General features: G+C 44.1%; 1 protein-coding gene across 1 annotated transcript; it reads left to right on the forward strand.

The window, feature by feature from the left end:
• Window positions 1-12384: 12384 nt before the first annotated feature.
• BCL2A1 (BCL2 related protein A1) lies at window positions 12385-18094 on the forward strand. The gene is made up of 2 exons (XM_032232722.1): window positions 12385-13240; window positions 17967-18094. The coding sequence occupies exons 1-2, from the start codon at window positions 12830-12832 to the stop codon at window positions 18075-18077; spliced, it is 522 nt and encodes a 173-aa protein (XP_032088613.1). The 5' UTR covers window positions 12385-12829; the 3' UTR covers window positions 18078-18094.
• The last annotated feature ends 1688 nt before the right edge of the window (window positions 18095-19782 follow it).

Genomic DNA, 19782 nt, shown 5'->3' on the forward strand with positions numbered 1-19782 from the left:
ATCAAGCCACTCCCACAAAGGAGGCCACACCCACAGAGTAGGTTCCAAAAAATTTTGAAACCCACCACTGCCACACACACACACACACACACACACACAGACTGACAGAGAGAGAGTGAGAGAGAGAGGAAGAAATAAATAAATAAATAAATAAAAAAGAAAGAAAGAAAAAGAGTGAGAGAGAGATGAAAGAAAAAAAGAAAAAAGGGACAGAGAGACAAAGGGAAAGAGAGAGAGAGAGAGAGAGAGAGAGAGAGAGAAAACACATGGCCGGCAAGCCACTCCAACCAGGTCACATGGCCATCAAGCCACTCCCACAAAGGAGGCCACACCCACAGAGTAGGTTCCAAAAATTTTTGAAACCCACCACTGCCACACACACACACACACACACACACACACAGACTGACAGAGAGAGTGAGAGAGAGAGGAAGAAATAAATAAATAAATAAATAAAAAAGAAAGAAAAAGAGTGAGAGAGAGATGAAAGAAAAAAAGAAAAAAGGGACAGAGAGACAAAGGGAAAGAGAGAGAGAGAGAGAGAGAGAGAGAGAGAGAGAGAGAGAGAGAGAGAGAGAGAAAACACATGGCCGGCAAGCCACTCCAACCAGGTCACATGGCCATCAAGCCACTCCCACAAAGGAGGCCACACCCACAGAGTAGGTTCCAAATTTTTTTGAAACCCACCACTATTTGGAAGCCTCCATTATTTCATCAAACTGGTGAGAAGCAGTTTCCATGGGTGTTTTTTAGATAGTGAGACTCAACCCTTCCCATTCTGCTTGAAAGCATGGCCGGATTGATGGGGTTGGACTGTCTGCAGACCTCGCCCCCCCCCCACTTCAGCCTACAGAAAAAACAACAGCAGATCAGCAATCTGTTCCTCCTAATAAACCCGGAAAACTTTCACTGAATCATCACAGTTCATTGAATCATATCGGATGCAGGGGTCGGCTGCTGGAGGAGGGGGGTTCGCAGGGGTTCGGGAGAACTTCTAGCTACGATTCCGTGCCATTCGGAGAACCCCCAATTCCCATTCCCGCCCACCCCACTCCTCCCCTCCCAGGAGTCCCCACGTGGCCCGTTTTGGTAAGTGCAGGGCGCCCCCGGACACTCAGGGAGGGTGACAAACATAAGGTGACCAGATTTTCAGATTGGTAAAGAGGGACACCTTTGACTATATTTAAAATATAGTCTAAGACAATTTAAAAAAAGAATCCACACAGAATAAATTGAAGTAAAATATTTCAAACTATTCCACACAGAATAAATTGAAGTAAAACTATTTTTAAAAATTCTATGCATAATACATTTCAAAGTATTGTGCATAGAATTTTTAAAAATGGTTTATTTCAATTTATTTTGGATAGAATCTTTTTTTAAATAGTCTAAGACAATTTAGAAAAAGAATCCACACAGAATAAAACTATTTTAAAAAATCCTGCACAATAAATAAAATATTATTTTAAAATACATTTAAAAAATAAAAAATAAAAACCTGGCTCACTTACCAGCAGGCAGGCACTCCAAGTCAATCCAGAATGATGTAGATGTTAATACAAAGAACTGAGCAAATTAAAATGGTGAAATTAGTTCCAGGGAAATATTTTTCAAAGAAACCTTGCCACAAATTTTCCCACACGAGCCAACCTCCAACCTCTGTGCCCCTCCCCTCCGGGAAATCCAGGAAGGAACAGTCGCTACTTCTCTAGCCAAAGTATTTCCTGGAGCTCTATGGTACTGGGTCATCTTTTCTTATAAAAGGAAGTAAAAGGGGCGGGGGGTGTTCCGTTTTCTTGCTTTAATGTTTTAATATCTTCAATGAAAGTACTGAGACATAGAGAGGGGTTAGACAGAGTGTCTTTTGTCTTGCCCCGGTTAGGATTTCTTAAGCAAATCCACTGCGCTTTCAACATGAAGGCAAAATGGGGACTTTTTTAAAACGCCGCGGGACACGGGATAAATTGTTAGAAATCGTGACTGTCCCGCTAAAATCGGGACGTCTGGTCACCTTAGACAAACAGGCCTACTAGAAGCTCCAGAAGGCTGGAAATGGGCCTGTTTCTGGCCTCCAGAGGGCCTCTGGAGCCTGGAGAAGCCATTTTCGCTTTTCCAAAGGCTCAAGAAAAGCCTCTGGAGCCCAGGGAGTGCAACCCTCCCCCACCGTGGTGCCAAAGGCTGACTAGGCCATGCCCACCATGGCAACGCCCTCCCAGCAACTGGGCAGAGAACCCGTTGCTAAAAATTTTGAAGCCTCACCATCGCCCCTCCCCATACCACACCTTCTTCCCCTTTGAATGGGCACATACAAACACTCCTAAAGTGAATTCTAGGTATCTCTGCTCAGCATTTTTGAACAGTGCCATGGTTTGCTACCAAGCTTGAAAAAGACATTTCTCCAAAGAAGGTGGGGGAAGTCGGCCACCCCTCTCCTAGAAGAATGAAATAGTTTGAGAAAAAAAAAAGGCAGAAAATTATATTTCCCTAAAGGAGGAATGGAGAAACAAGCTCTTGGAGACAGAAAGAGACAGCCCCCCCCCTCCCCACAACCTTTCTTAATGTGGAGACTCTAGAAAGAGTGCAGAGAAGAACAACAAAGATGATTAGGGGACTAGAGGCTAAAACATATGAAGAACGGTTGCAGGAACTGGGTAGGTCTAATTTAATGAAAAGAAGGACTAGGGGAGACATGATAGCAGTCTTCCAATACCTCAGGGGCTGCCACAAAGAAGAGGGGGTCAAACTATTCTCCAAAGAGCCTGAGGGTAGGACAAGAAGCAATGGGTGGAAACTAATGAAGGAGAGAAGCAACTTAGAATTGAGGAGAAATTTCCTGACAGTTATTACAATTAATCAGTGGAACAGCTTGCCTCCAGAAGTTGTGAATACCCCAACACTGGAGGTTTTAAAGAAGATGTTGGATAACCATTTGTCTGAAGTGGTGTAGGGTTTCCTGCCTAAGCAGGGTGTTGGACTAGAAGACCTCCAAGGTCCCTTCCAGCTCTGTTATTCTATTCCATTCCATTCCATTCTATTCTATTAGCCCCCAGCAGATATTTTTGCCCATTAAGAAAGACTGGACCATCCTATCTACAAAACAAAAGACCTTCAGCTCCAGGATGATGGGATTGAGACATGACCCTTCAGGACATAACAGGATTAACCCACTAACAGCAGAGCTCACCACATTGCACAATCTCCTAAGGACATTGCATCAGAGTCCAAACTTCAATCAAACCTGAGAGCTCAAACAACCTACAGAGCCAGCTATGACCCCTACAACAGCCAATAGAACACATGTCCTTGCACAGGAACAGGAAGTTCAAGTGCAAAGCCCAAGAGAAGGTATAAATACCCTTCGCTCTCAACTCCATGTGGTCAGCTGCCCAGAATCACACACGCTTGGTGGTTCTGCTTCATCGTGAAACCATCTTTCCAATCAACCCCCATGTTTCCAGTGTCTTTCTCCCCACTTGGAACTGAACCAGATGGATATTTCTTCCAGCAAAGGACATTGTTAAAAAAAAAAACCCCAACCCCAAAAGATAGGAGTTCATCCTTCCTCCTTAAAAGAAAAGAGCAACAATCGAGCATCCAGCTGTGAAGGAAGAATTTGTTTCCTGTCCACTTCCTGAGCTATTGGAAGAGTCATGATGCCCACAAGATAGTTGGGTGACTCAAAGTGAATTGAGAAACAGCTGATCCACCTGCTCTCCCCCCCCCCCCCAAAATGCGAAGAGAGAGCCATCCCAGCTAGTCATTTCAGGACCTGTGAAATGTGGAAGATGTTGTATAAGTTGTAAGCCCTGTTATTTCATAAGTCTACAGGAAGGTGAGTCAGGGTGCCTTCAATTGTGTTGTCATCTGTAGAGTGATGTTGATCGCTAACAATATTGGGAAACAGAGAAGGAAGCATTTTGTTCCAGAAAAGGGACAATACATCAGCCATGGGTGTTGCAACAGTGAAAATCCACTGTTGTGATAATGTAGAGTGGAATGGGGACATTTAAGCCACCAAGTTCATCTTCTGCCCCAGTGCAAGGATCCAGATTGATGCAGAAAAAGTCTTCTGAATCTCAGAAGGGAAGAAATTCTATAGGGCAGGCGAAAAACACAGTTCCGAGCTCCTACACAATGATATTGTTGAATAAGCGAGATCCAGAATACACCTTCCCTGTCAGATCTGATGGTCGCACAAGCTTGGCCTGGTGCCCTGCAGAGGTTTAAAGGCCGTAACATTTACTCAGTAACTCTAGTTAAACAAACTATGGTTTGACACATTGGCTGAATTCAGCCTGTCCTGTTCTCTATTTGCTGATCTCACCTCTCTGGAAATTTTTGTGAAATGCTTGTCTGAATGGAAGAGGAGACTCGGTGTACGCAACTGCTATTAGTTTAGAATATAGAATAACAGAGCTGGAAGGGATCCTGGAGGTCTTCTAGTCCAACCCCCTGCAGAAAACCCTACACCACTTCAGACAAATGGTTATCCAACCTCTTCTTAAAAACTTCCAGGGTTGAAGCATTTACAGCTTCTGGAGGCAGGTTGTTCTACTGTTTGCTTGACTATTAAACCTGAGAGCTCAGACAACCTACAGAGCCAGCCAGTAGAACACATGACCTTGCCCAGGAACAAGAAGTTGAAGGGCAAAGCCCAAGAGAAGGTATAAATACCTGTTGTGGCCCAGCAGGAGCCGTTGGAGCTGCAAACAGACTCCGACAGCGAGGGGCCTTATGAGTCGGCTCTGGTGGAGGACCATGGACAGGGTTCCGACTCCGAGCAGGGCACAGAGAGGCTGGTTGGCCACCAGGAGGCGCCTGAGGCATGGAGCAGTGGTGAGAGCCGAAGGGAGTGTGCTTCTGATGTCAGGCCTTAAAGTAGTGATGAGGAGACAAGGGAGGTGGTCCTGGATGCTTGGCAATGCCGGGCAGATCGGCGGAGAAAACAGCTTTGCAGTTACAAAAGATAATTGGACCCAGCTGGTTGTAATTAGGCTCCTCTCAAGATTGTATTTAAGGAAGTACTCTGGGAGGAGTCTGGTTTGCAGGATTCAACTTCATTCTTAACGCTGGAGAAGCTGTTATCTGTCTCTGTCGAAGTCTGAGTTGCTGCCAAAGTTCTTATCTGTTTGTTATGCTTGGGCTTTCAGCCACCGAGATTTATGTTTCCTGCTAATAAAGTGCTGTAGAATTCCAGTTAAGCTTGTCTCGGCATTCATTACTGGACGGAGGAGGAGGTCAGAACAAATACCCCTCACTCTCAACTCCATGTGGTCAGCTACCCAGAATCACACGCGCTTGTTGGTTCTGTTTCATCATAAAACCATCTTCCCAATCAGACTCCATGTTTCCAATGTCTTTCTCCCCACTTGGAACTGAACCCAGATAGATATTTCTTCCAACGATTGACTATTAAATGAGAATCCCAGTACGGAGCCCGTTTTAAATGGTCATTGTTTCTTCTTTTGTAAAAAAAAATGGAATCCAGATCGGAACATTAGGTGAAATGTTCTGCGCACGAGACCCAACGGAGCCAGCAATGGGGTGTCCATGCCAGAATATATGTCCCTAAATCCCAACTTGCAGAAGTTAATAGAATGCTGAATCCCTGATTCCCCTTAACGGCAGCTTTAATCTATACTGAAGCGATGCAATTAAGATGAAGCCACCATTTCTTTCTCTTCGGGGCCACTGAACTTAAGCCATTTCTGCTCTGTCGGTAGCTGGTGATTCCCAGACCTTGTTTCTCTTGTGAATTGAAGGGAGGGCTGGAGATAGGCCTTTTTGGTGATAATGTCAGACCCGGGAGCCATTTTTTACCTTTGGGCCTTCAGGCCTGCCACATTTTTCTACTGTGGGGAAATGGGAGCGGGGATCATATAGAGCCACGATGGTGAACCTATGCACGGGTGCCATAGGTGGCACGCAGAGCCCTCTCCACGGGTATGCACGCCATCACCAGTTACTCTTCTGGTTTCCGGCAGCTAGTCTTTGAGGGCACTGGAGCGCTTGAAAACGACCGGAAAATGGCCAAAAACGGTCTGAAAAAACAGCCAAACACAGGCCATTTTCTGGGCTGTTTTCAGGCCATTTGTTTGGCTAAAAATGCCCAAAAAACAACTTGAAAACAGCCTGAAAATGCCCCCAAAACAGGCATGCACGTGCCAGCCAGGTGGTTTTTCCTGGCGCTCCGGCACACGCATATTGGTGGTGGGATTCAGCCAGTTCGCACCTATTCGGGAGAACCGGTTGTTAACTTTCTAAGCAGTTTGGAGAACCGGTTTTTGGAAGAAATCTTTTGTTTTTTTCCACTTTACAGGGCTAATCCTGCAAGGAAGGCAAGAAGGAAACATTCCATTGTTGTTTCTAGCCTAATCTTAATTGCCCTGCTTACAGGAACTGCCTCTCCGGTTAACCCTTAGTACATTGTAACAGCTAAGGTGAAGCGCCCATCGACGTGAGTGACATTGAGTTGGCCACGCCCACCCAGTCACAAAACCACTGAGCCCCACCTACCCAGCTGGTCATTAGGGCAGAGAACCGGCTGTTAAATTATTTGAATCCCATCACTGGCGCATATGCACACATGTTCTGGTTTGGGCACTCAGCGCCAAAAAGTTTCGCCATCATTGATATAAAGTATGGGAGGCATATAGTCAAAATAACATTCTTTTCTCAGAGAGTCAAGGACATCTTGCCCTGCAGCTGCGATGGTATCACTGGGAGGCACCTCCAGTTTTGAACGGTGCCTGATTGGACCATGCAATGGACATGTGGGTGCTGGCCAGGGATTTGGACTTTCTTTTGGGTGGGGAAAACTTGGAAGCTTTCAGATTTGGGTTTTCCCAGATGTGCCAATAGGACATCTCTAATAAAATGGGACTTCGCAGAAACACAAGCCTCGGAGTCTTTCGTTGGGGGCGTGACTTGGAACCCACCCTGACATATAAATCCGTTTATATTGTGAGTTACTTACCTTGTTTCTCAGGAATCAACAACCCTATGGCAAGACATTCATGGTTTGCAAAACTACGTCTCCTTTCCCCTTATGTTTTTGTTCATTGCCCCATCATACCCTGTTTTTAAAAAATGACATTTGTTACTCTTAAGAGGAAGTGTCTCTCGCTGGCCTGAAAAGTTGTCATTTACTGCTAGGTGGCAGTCTCCTGCAAGACAACGAGAACCTAGCTGCCAAAATTCCTCTTTGCTTGAAATATGTATCAGATATAGGGGAGGAGAAGAGAGGAGAGGAGGGGAGGGGAGGGGAGGGAAGGGAAGGGAAGGGAAGGGAAGGGAAGAGAAGAGAAGAGAAGAGAAGAGAAGAGAAGAGAAAAGAAAAGAAAATAGAATAGGAGAAGGAATGGAATAGAATAGAATAGAATAGAACAAAATTAGAATGGAATAGAATTAGACTAGACTAGACTAGACTAGACTAAAATAGAACTGAATAGAATAAAATGGGAGAAGGAATAGAGTAGAGTAGAGCGGAGCGGAGCGGAGCAGAGCAGAGCAGAGCAGAGCAGAACAGAACAGAACAGAACAGAACAGAACAGAACAGAATAGATTCTTTATTGGCCAAGTATGATTGGACACACAAGGAATTTGTCTTTGGTGCAGATGCTCTCGGTGTACATAAAAAGAAAATATATTTTTGTCACGAATCATAAGGTGCAACACTTAGTCATAGGGTACAAATAAGCAATCAAATCATACTAGGAAACAATCAATATAAACCGTAAGGATACAAGCAACAAAGTTACAGTCATACAGTCATAAGTGGGAGGAGGTGGGTGATAGGAATGATGAGAAGATTAATAGTAGTGCACACTTAGTTCCATCAACCCTTGACTGTGTTGAGGGAATTCTTTGTTTAGCAGAGTGATGGCTTTCAGGAAAAACCTGTCCTTGTATCTAGTTTTTCCTGGTGTGCAGTGCCCTATAGGGTATTAATGTCCAGGATGTGAAGGGTCTGTACATATTTTCACAGCCCTCTTTTTGACTCGTGCAGAATACAGGTCCTCGATGGAAGGCAGGTTGGTATTCATTGTTTTTTTCTGCAGTTCTGATTATCTATATCTATAATTATATACGGTGTATTCTATGAATGCAAGACCAGCCTAAACCCTGCAAAGCCAAACAGATGAATGATCCACATATGCAAGTAATTACAGATGATCTCCCCCTCCCGCCCATATCATCATCATCATTATTATGGTAAGGGTATGCTTGAACCAAAACCAAATCTCAATCACAAATGCAGCATTCAGTAACCTGGTTTTGCTTAATTGTGGCTTGTAGTCTAAAGCACCACTGGGGTTCATATTAAGCTGTAAACAGTCCCACATACACCCACAATGGCTGAAAATGTACAATATTCTATAACAAACAATAATTATTATGTCCCAATCCCCCCCCCACTCCAAACCCCCCAAAACCGACAAACAAAAAGCAGCACCACAATATTTCACTTTGGTGTCATGGCTGATTGTACTTTGGAAACCTTAAGGGTAGTTTACTAAACTTGAAGGCATGAGCATAACTGGAAAGGCAGTTAATAACTAAGCTCTGAACTTAATGGTCCTTTAGGGTCCCTTCTTTAATTAGACATATTTACTACTTTGGATTTACTCTACAGCCCCCCCTCCCAGGATTGTTTTTTTTTTTTTTTTAGCAGTAGACTTATATACCGCTTCATAGGCCTTCAGGCCTCTCTAAGCGGTTTACAGAGAGTCAGCATATTGCCCCCAACAATCTGGGTCCTCATTTTACCCACCTCGGAAGGATGGAAGGCTGAGTCAACCCTGAGCCGGTGAGATTTGAACCGCTGACCTGCTGATCTAGCAGTAGCCTGCAGTGCTGCATTTAACCACTGCGCCACCTTGGCTCACCTTGGATTGTGATGCAATAGCAACAGCACTTAGGCTTATGTGCTGTTTCAGAGTGCTTTACAGCCGGTTTAGAGGGTCAGCACATTGCCCCCAACTATCTGGGTCCTCATTTTACTGACCTTGGCAGGATGGAAGGCGGATTCAACCTTGAGCTGTTCAGAAGTGATTTGCTGGTAGGCAACAGAGTTATCCTGCGACACTGCATTCTAGCCACTGCACCACCATGGGTCTTTCTTCCTTCACCTTCCTTCTTTCCTTCCTTCCCACTTAGCAGTAGCACTTAGATTTATATATCACTTCCCAGGGCTTTACAGCCCTCTCTAAGTGGTTTACAGAGTCAGCCTCTTGCCCCCAACAATCTGGCTCCACATTTTACTGACTTCGGAAGGATGGAAGGCTGAATCAAACTTGAGCCAATCCAGTGGTGGGTTTCAAAAATTTTTGGAACCTCTTCTGTAGGTGTGGCCTGCTTTCCGGGTCCACTGGTGGAACCTCTTCTAACCAGTTCGGTAGATTTGACGAACTGGTTCTACCGAACTGGTGCGAACTGGTAGGAACCCACCTCTGAGCCAATCGGAATCAAACTCCTGGCTGTGGGCAGAGTCAGTCTGCAATACTGCCTTCTAAGCACTGCATCATCACCAGGGCTCTTGCAATCCCCTACATTACTGACATCACCATCTAGATAACGTCATAACCATCTCTGAACATGGTTCTTGGAGTTTGTTCCTTTGCAATGGTTTCCTGATTTTTTTGTGAGTGTGAGAGAGAGAGAGAGAGAGAGAGAGAGAGAGAGAGAGAGAGAGAGAGAGAGAGTGAGTGTGTGTTAATTCACCAGGAGCAACAGCTTATTGATTCAAGTGACACCAGGGCTCCAGTAGATGTTCAGCAAACAGAGGATAGGGCTGTTTAGGGAACAGCCGATATGAAATGGGAAGATTGGGAATTTCCAACTTCTTGTTATTTCAGCTTTTTTCCAGTACAGGATGCAACCCACTTATCTACATAGTCATAAATTTATTCTATTACCTCTCTGACAAGCTGGGACTTCCCCCGTGGCATTAAATCATCAAATTATATGTACTAGAAAGGGTGTTTTGGTTGGTCGTGTCAAAATGAGCAAGAACAAAAAGTTCCATTGCCTTTTGGGCAAAAATTAAAGATGCTAGATAGGATTTAAAGGGGCAATCCTTTATATACATGCACGTTTATTTCTTTTTCACAAAAGACAAGATGTGCATTATTTTTTGTCTTTAGCTAGACTTTGTTCCAAAGAGCTCAAAGCCAGGCAGGGAAATTGGCAGCCTTTCCCAAAAATTTTTAAAGGCCTTCAACAGAGTTACCCTGTTTCCCTAAAAATAAGACCTCCCCGGATAATAAGCCCAATCAGGCTTTTGAGCGCATGCGCTAACATAAGCCCTCCCCCAAAAATAAGCCCTCCCCAATAATATTGCAACACAGAAGAAGCCATGAGGTGACCACACTAGCTGCCTCCTACACTGTTAAGTCCTCAAAAATAATAAGACCTCCCCAAAAATAAGGCCAAGTGCTTATTTTGGGTGTCAAAAGAAAATAGGACTCTGTCTTATTTTGGGGAAAACACAGTATCCCAGCTGTGGGTGAAAGCTCTCTAGCCCTGCCTATAAAGAAGTAAAAAGGAGATTAGAAATAGGCCTACTATCTAGATCAGCGGTCACCAACCAGTGGTCCACGAGAAAATTTTGGTGGTCTGCAGAAAAATTATTTGCATTTTTTTTGCACTAAATACTATTTATCTTTTTTAAAAAAATCCATATTAGTGATCTGGGGGATTTAAAATTATGAATTTAGTGGTCCCTGAGGTCTGAAAGGTTGGCGCCCTCTGATCTAGATGACCGCTAGATACCAGCAGAGAGATATGAAAATTTTTGCTGCCATCTGTTGGATGCCTGGTTTTTTTCAGCCCAAATATGATAGCCCTAATGTGGGGGGGAGCCCAGGATAAAAACACTTAGCTGAGAATGGTAGAATACCATCCCATAGAAAGTTATATTTGTAGCTCAGGTTGAATTGTGGGATCCTTGGTGCTCTCTCTGAGCATGGTTGTTTTCTTGCAGACGTTTCATTACCTAACTATGTACCATCACCAGTGCTAGAAGAAGTGTGCTCTCTGAGAGTTGTTGGTGGTTTCTGGATTAGGTTGTTGTTTATTGTTTGACATTTGTCTGTCTGGTATTGTTGTGGTCTGCTGGAAGCCTGCGGAGCTGGCAGCAGAGTCGGACAGTGAGGAGGTTGGGGAGGAACATGGCCCAGTCCTGGAGTCTGGGGAAGGCGCTGATGAGGGCTCTGCGTCAGAGGCAGAGAGGGGGCCAAGGCCATCAGGTAGTGATGTGCTCCCTCTGGAGCCTCCGGAGTCTGACATCAGCGAGGCAGAAGAACAGTGTAAGCCTATTCCCAGTGTGCGCATGCGCAGAGCGGCCAGAACAGTTAAGACAAAAGGGGCAGCTTGGGAGTAAGGCTTGGAGGTGATTGGCCCCTCCCATTAGACATAAAAGAGGAACAAACGGACATGAGCCTTTGCAGGAAACAATTTTGTTCATTCTGGTCGGTTCAAACTCTGAAGCTCCGTTTGACTCTGTGCTCCATTTGGCCTTGCAAAACTAATTGGCAATTTGGTCTCTGGCAGCCTTTCAAGGGAGATAAAGCTGGGTGCTTATCAGCATTAACCTGAAAAACTATGGCAGACATCTGTCCAGTGGTGGGTTTCAAAAATTTTTGGAACCTACTCTGTGGGTGTGGCCTCCTTTGTGGGAGTGGCTTGCCGGCCATGTGAACTGGTGGGAGTGGCTTGCCGGCCATTCTCTCTCTCTCTCTCCCTCTCTCTCTCCTTCCTTTTGCCTCTCTGTCCCTTTTTTCTCTTTTTCTTTCATCTCTCTCTCACTTTCTTTCTTTCTTTCTTTCTTTCTTTCTTTCTCTTTCTCTCTCTGTGTCAGTCTGTCTGTGTGTTTGTGTGTGTGTGTGTGTCAGTGGTGGGTTTCAAAATTTTTTGGAACCTCTTCTGTAAGTGTGGCCTGCTTTCCGGGTCCACTGGTGGAACCTCTTCTAACCGGTTCGGTAGATTTGACGAACCGCTTCTACCGAATAGGTGCGAACTGGTAGGAACCCACCTCTGCATCTGTCGGACTCTTCCCAGACTGTTTGTGAATCATTACGGGCTGTGAATGACCATCATCCACAGCCGTTTAAATAAAAGAGGGTTTTTGGGATTAAGCATGTGATTTATGCTTTGTCAGGAAGCATAAATCACACGTATTCCTTGATTTGGGGAACTACACATTTCCTATTCTTAAATAACTATCACATGGAAATGTGCCGATTAATATCAATAGTTATAAGAGTCACATATCTTCTCAGCTGTGCTTGGCGTAGAAAAGAACCCATGCCTCATGGAAACGAAAACTTTGTCATATAAGAAACGGAAAACAGAGAAACAGAGTGTGGGTTGCATGTTCCAAGTTCATTAGTGAAATGTCGAAATAGTATCCAACACACATGGCACTTGTATCAGAATAAGCCTCCTGGATTTGGTAACCTTAAACCAGATTTAATTTTATCTTTTATTTGATATAGTAGGGTTTCAACACTTCCTCTAAATTGAATTGCGAGAATAAATCATGTTAGAAGGCTCAGCTTCACAGCTGCTGTATTTTTCCCTCCCTCTGATCGCAAAACTTTCACTTCCTAATCACATGTGCTATGTTGATTTACATAGGGATATTTTACACGCACCGTGATGGTTATTGACGAGGCTTTGAAAAAAGGAAAATTCCACCCTCCGATGGAAAAAGCTGAAGTTGTTTCGTGAATTGCCAGGCGACAGGCCACACATTCTTGAAAGCTCTGCTGAGAATCAAGTCCTTCTTCTTTTGTCCTCGGCAAGTTATTTATTCTTTTTTTTTCAAATGGAAAGCTGCAATTTCCTTTATGTGAACACCTTGGTGCAAGATTATCTGAAGTACATTTGTCAAGAGGCTCAACTCTCAGCAGCCCCAAACAGAGTGGCTGAAGTCCTCCGTAAAGCGGGATCGTCTGCTCAGAGAGAGGTAGAAGACAAGCTGAGACCTTATGTGGACTCACTGGAGATTCATTCGGTAGAAGGAGCCAGTCACGTTTTCAGCCAAGTGATGGAAAACGAATTTGTGGATGGCGAAATTAACTGGGGACGCATTCTGACAATATTCCTGTTCGGTGGCATCCTGGCCAAAAAACTCCAAGGACCGTTGGCAAAAGAAAACTTGAAACAGATCTCTTATTTCATCACAGACTATATCGTGAGCACCAAAGGAAAGTGGATCAGCGAGAATGGAGGATGGGTAAGTTTTCTCAGCCCGAGTTTGCCTTTTTATTGTTCAGACGCTAAGTTTGTGTTCCGACTCTTCACAACCACATGGACCACAGCATGCAAGCCCTCCCACTCCCCGCTGTCTCTCTGGGTCTGTCCAAACTCAAACTGACATTATCCAACATCTTCTCCTCTTCTCTTTTCATCTTCACTGTTTGCCCTTTAGCTTCATTAGTTTTTCACGCAGAACGCGAGACCAAAAGCTCACAGAACTTGATATCAATTTAATAGCTCATAATAATGCAACGCATTGATTTAACAATACTGAATTTTACTGCTGATCCCTCGGCGTCTAAGGTACTGCACTGTTCGGTTAAACCTTACCGTAAATCAATAGTATTGTATCCAGTGGTGGGATTCAGCCAGTTCGCACCACTCCGGGAGAACCGGTTGTTAACCGGTCCTGAACAGTTTGGTGAACTGGTTTTTGGGAGAAATCATTAGGGCAGAGAACCGGTTGTTAAATTATTTGAATCCCACCTCTGATTGTATCCATAAATAAACGCCGAATAAATATAAAAGACATCTGTAAATCTACTTGCATGTTGAAATGGAAAACTCACATTAGTGACTAGGGCTTTGAATGAATATCTTAGTAAATACTGCCTTATAAAGTACAACTCGATAGTACAGCCCAATAGAATCCTATCAAACATTCAAGGAGTTTATTACTATGCAATAGGGGTAACATTATTCCTAAAAATCAGAAAAATTCAACAGTGTGGTAATAATACTGCAGAACTCAGTGGAATTTTTTTCTGAGTGGGTAATTCACATTTATTACTAATTCTCTCTCCCCCCCCCCTCTCTCTCACACACACACCTCGTTTATTTTAGTTTATTTAACAGACTCCTGCAGGCTGCTAACAGGCAACAAGTTACATATTAAATCAAACTCTGGCTTGTCTTTGAGGTTTTATGTTTGCTAATTATTTGCCTTGAAACACAGCAAAAGAAACTTGCCATAGCAGAAGAAAGAAAACACACGGTAACATATTCCCCTTCCTCATCGGAACAGGAACTTGCAAAATGCCTGTTGTTGGTTTTTTTTTCCGTGTTCCTAAGAAACGTGGCAAAAGGGTGTGATATTGGCAACCTATAATGCAATCCTGAAAATATTGATTCTCAATTAACTGCAGGCTTGCTGGGATCTTTCAGACAGGAGCCCCCCCCCCCCATCATTTCAGGGACACTCTCAGTAGTCAAGGAAAAGAAAAATGATCCTGCATTTAAGAAATCAGAATTCCCCATCGATGAATCAAATAGAAAAAGGCTCCTCGCAGCTGTACTCTCTGCAAATCTAAGATGACTTTTTCACTTTGATGTTTGGGGGAAAACCCTAGTCTTCCTTTCAGGGAATTATAACAATTCTCAATTTCTGTATATGACGGTTTCCCTATTCATCTTGATCTGCAGTGAGATTTCTGGTGGGTGTAACCAAGAGCCACATTTGTATCTACAGCATATGATGTTTCCCCCTTGGAGTTTCCATTTAATTTCTGCAAAATAGAAATGGCAACTGAGGGCAAATTCCTCCCAAATCATTTGAGCCCGACTAATAAATTGCACCTCGTTCATGGCGGTCAGCTTGGCTTCAGACAATGTACTGAGGCAAAATAATAACCCCAAAGAACCGGGCTTCTGTTATGCTATTAAGCTCCAAATAAGACTTAACGGCATTCAATACTAACAAAATTTAACGTGCAATGTGACATCACTTTGCTCTTTGGTTGATCTGGACAGTGTATTGCGTGAACAGTATGCCAAAAAAAGCCAATGCAATCCTAGGCTGCATTAATAGAGGGATAGAACCAAGATCACGTGAAGTTCTACTATGGCTTTACAAAGCCTTAGTATGACCACACTTGGAATATTCCATCTACTTCTGGCCACCACAGTATAAAAAAGACGTTGAGACTCTAGAAAGAGTGCAGAGAAGAGCAACAAAGATGATTGGGGGCCAGGAAGTGGGTATGTCTCATTTTATGAAAAGAAGGAGTAGGGGTGACATGATAGCAGTCTTCCAATATCTGAGGGGCTGCCACAAAGAAGAGGGAGTCAAGCTACTCTCCAAAGCACCTGAGGGCAGGACAAGAAGCAATGGGTGGAAACTATTCAAGGAGAGAAGCAACCTAGAACTAAGGAGAAATTTTCTTCCTTAGTGAGAATGATCAATCAATGGAATGGCTTGTCTTCAGATGTTGTGGGTGCTTCATCACTGGGGAGATTGGGAAGCCACTTGTCTGAAAGGGTACAGAGTCTTCTGCTCCAGCAGGGGGTTGGACTAGAAGATCTCCAAGGTCCCTTCCAAGTCTTGTTCTGTGTTCTATGATCTTTTTGTTCTGATTCTGCCAGCAGCTTCTATGACCCTGTTTCATATTCTTCTTGCTGGAGTAAAAGTCTTGGAATTATCTGAGGGAAACCTTAAGACATAATTATGCATATATAGCTGTGGTGCATGTACGCATTTTTTAAAAAAATGCAAGCTTGCTGGTGGTTTTTATTTTTTACTTGTTCCGTTACATTTCCGTTCACTCTTGATGGCAGTGTCCTACCTCCAAATCCACCAGATGGCAGCAATAAATCTCCAAAATCAAAATAAAACACTGCAATTTTGTTAAAACATGGCATGATCAACATGCAACAAACATTGGCTTAAACCCTTGTGAAAAGAGATCTCATCAGATAAGGCTCATTTTTACAGTTCATGTGAAATATTTAAGGGATGCGGTGGCTCAGTGGCCAAGAAGCTGAGCTTGTCAATCAGAAGATCAGCAATTTGGCGGTTCGAATCCCTCGTAACAGAGTGAGCTCCCATTCCTTGTCCCAGCATCTGCCAACCTAGCAGTTCGAAAGCATGTAAAAATGCAAGTAGACAAATACGCACCATCTTTGGTGGGAAGGTAACAGCGTTCCGTGCGCCTTCAGCATTTAGTCATGCCGGCCACATACCACAGCGACATCTTCGGACAGCACTCGCTCTTCGGCTTTGAAACGGAGATGAGCACCGCCCCCTAGAGTCAGGAACGACTAGCACATATGTACAAGGGGAACCTTTACCTTTACCGTGAAATATTTAAAGTTATTATTTTCACAGGAAGTTTGGCCCCAGCGCCATAGCGCAAGACATAAGATACTTAGCAAGCAGATCCAAATGTTGTGTGATTTGCAAGCCACAACAGCTGGTTCACACAAGCACTAGGTGAAGGCCAAGTGTGGTTTTATGCACTATGAACAACTGTGTCACATTATTTATTTATATCCCACCTTTATTTTTTGAACAAATAACTCAAGGCAGCGAACATATCCAATACTTTTGAGTGCTCCCAGGATAATCAACCAGACTTTAATTCCCACCCTCCCCGAAAATGGGGAAGGGTATTTATTCATTGCAAATTATGTATAATGTATTTTTATTTTATTTATTTTTGTCCCTTTATTAAGTGTTATAAATTACTCAAGGTGATGGACGTACCTGATACAGGTAGTCCATGACTTACGGCCACAATTGAGCCCAAAATTTCTGTTGTTAAGCGAGATATTTGTTAGCTGGGCTTTGCCCCATTTTACGACCATCCTTACCACAATTGTTAAGCGGATCACTGCGGTGGATAAGTCAGTGGCATGGTTGTTAAGTGAATTTGGTTTCCCCATTCACTTGGCTTGTCAGGTCGCAAAAGATGATCACATAACCTCAGGGCACAGCAACGGTCGTAAGTATGAACCAGTTGCCAAAGCGCCTGAATTTTGATCACATGATCATGGGGACACTGCAAAAAACGGTCATTAATCACACTTCTTCAGTGCCGTTGTAACTTGGAACGGTCGCTAACTGGATTGTTGTTGAGGACTACCTGTACTCCTTCCTCCTCCTATTTTACCCACAGTGGCCCTGTGAGGTGGGCTGGGCTGAGAGAAAGGGACTTGCTCAAAGTCACCGGAGTTGGCTTTCATGCCTAAGGCAGGACTAGAACTTCTGTGATTGGCTCAAAGTCACCCAGAGAGCTTTTATACCTAATTAGAATTTACCACCTCCTGTTGTGGCCCACCAGCAGCCAGATGAGATGGCAGCAGATTCGGACAGTGGGGAAGTTGGGGAGGAACATGGGCCAGTCCTGGAGTCTGGGGAAGGCTCTGATGAGGGCTCTGTGTCAGAGGCAGAGAGGGGGCCAGAGCCGTGTGCCAGTTATCAGCTGCCTTCAGAGTCAGACATCAGTGAGGCAGACAAACAGCTGGAGCCTGTTCCCAGTGTGCGCATGCGTAGAGTTGCCAGACAAAGGAACAGCTAAAGAACAGGGGTCGACTTGGGAGTAAGACCGCAGGTGGACGGTGAATGGCCCCTCCCAGAGGACATAAAAGAGGAGCGAAAGGGGAGTGGAGTTTGCAGGAGACAATTAGTTTGCTTCATTGGTTCATGACTCTCCAAGACTCCTTGCCAAGTTTTGCAGATATCGTCCTGGCAGCTCTCCAAGCCAGATAAGGTCTGTGACTGTAAATCCTCCTTTGAAAGACTTTACTGGATGTGAATGAGCAGAATTCACAGCAAATTAATAAAAGTTTTTTTGTTTTTTTTCTGGGACAAGGAGTTTGCTTCATGCTTTTGGGTAGCCTCGGTCAGAATACCTCCTGGTTTCTGGCCAGGTGCCTTAACCTTTAGACAAAAGTGATTCTCATCATTTTCTTCTCTTTGCTTGCAGGAGAAGGGCTTCATAACAAAATTTGAGGATAGAAGCTCCTGGGTATCCTTATCCACTTTGAAGACAAAGATCTTGGCTGTTTTTTCCATCTTCAATCAATATCACTCATAAACCTGGTCAATGCTTTTCTTGAGGATGTTACACTGGGATGACTTCCAGAAACATTTCCCTCTTAGTAGAAGACTGAGAAGGGAAAGGGGAAAGAATATTATATTTCAAACTTTATTTATATGTTATTTATTATATATATACATATATATATTTCTTTTGGGGAAATGTTTGCAGATATTAGTGTGCAGTAAAATAAATGGTTTAGCTGCTCAGCATAGAAATTATTTCTATCTCATCAAGAGTACTGCTCAAGATTTCTGAGAATGCTGGGGCTACTCCAGGGGGAACCATGACCCAGGTTGCATAATGCAGTGTATAGCAATAGCAGTTAGACTTATATACCGCTTCATAGGGCTTTCAGCCCTCTCTAAGCGGTTTACAGAGTCAGCATATTGCCCCCAACAACAATCCAGGTCCTCCTTTTACCCACCTTGGAAGGATGGAAGGCTTAGTCAACCCTGAGCCGGTGAGATTTGAACAGCCAAACTGCAGACAGCTGAAGTAGCCTGCAGTGCTGCATTTAACCACTGCGCCACCTCGGCTCAGTGTATGTCAGTGTGTTGCACAGAAGTAGTCAGAGAAGGCTCATCCTTTCCTGCAGACTGGCTCACTGCTTCGTGGCAGCCTGGATAAGAAAATAATCATACGTGGCTTGCATAGAGAAGATGATTAAGGGCCAGGAGGCCAAAATATACAAAGAAAGGTTGCAGAAATTGGGTTCAGCTCATCTAGAGAAAAGAAAGATCTACTGCATCCAGTTTTGGTTGCCACGATGTAAAAAAGACGTCGAGACTCTAGAAGGAGTGCTGAGAAGAGCAACAAAGATGATTAGGGGACTGGGGACTAAAAGATATGAAGAACGGTTGCAGGAATTGGGTAGGTCTAGTTTAATGCAAAGAAGGACTAGGGGTCTTCCAATATCTCAAAAAAGAGGGAGTCAAGCTATTCTCCAAAGCACCTGAAGGCAGGACAAGAAGCAATGGGTGGAAACTAATCAAGGAGGAAAGCAACTTACAACTAAGGAGAAATTTCCTGATAGTTAGAACAATTAATCAGTGGAACGACTTGCCTCCAGAAGTTCTGAATGCTCCAATATTGGAAGTTTTAAAGAAGATGTTGGATATCTATTTGTCTGAAGTGGTGTAGGGTTTCCTGCCTAAGCAGGGGGTTGGACTAGAAGACCTCCAGCTCTGTTATTCTATTCTAAGGAGTACGGGTGATATGATAGCAGTGTTCCAATATCTGAGGGGCTGCCACAAAGAAGAGGGGGGGGGGGGGCAACCAGTGATGGTATTCTAACAGTTTGGATCAGATCACCCAAACTGGTTAACAGAAATCATGGGTGGCCCAGCCCACTCGCCCCGGCTTTACAGCATCCCATTTAAGGCCTTTTGCCAAATGCCCATGCGCGGAAGGTTGTGCCCATGCACGGAGGTGGCACGTATAAGTAAAGCAAGCGTGCTTGTGCATTCATATTTGTGAATCCCACTCCTGGGGTCAACCTGTTCTCCAATGCACCCGAAGGCAAGACAAGAATGTATGGAAATTAAGGAGCGAACCAACCTAGAACTAAGGAGAAATTTCCTAACAGAGAGAACAGAAGTTGTGGGTGCTCCATCACTGAAGGCTTTAGAAGAAGAGACTGGACAGCCACTTGTCTGAATTGGTCTAGTGGGGTCTCCTGCTTGAACAGGGGGTTGGACTA

This window comes from Thamnophis elegans, chromosome 16 (assembly GCF_009769535.1).
Source record: "Thamnophis elegans isolate rThaEle1 chromosome 16, rThaEle1.pri, whole genome shotgun sequence".
In the NCBI taxonomy this organism is placed as follows: Eukaryota; Metazoa; Chordata; class Lepidosauria; order Squamata; family Colubridae; genus Thamnophis; species Thamnophis elegans.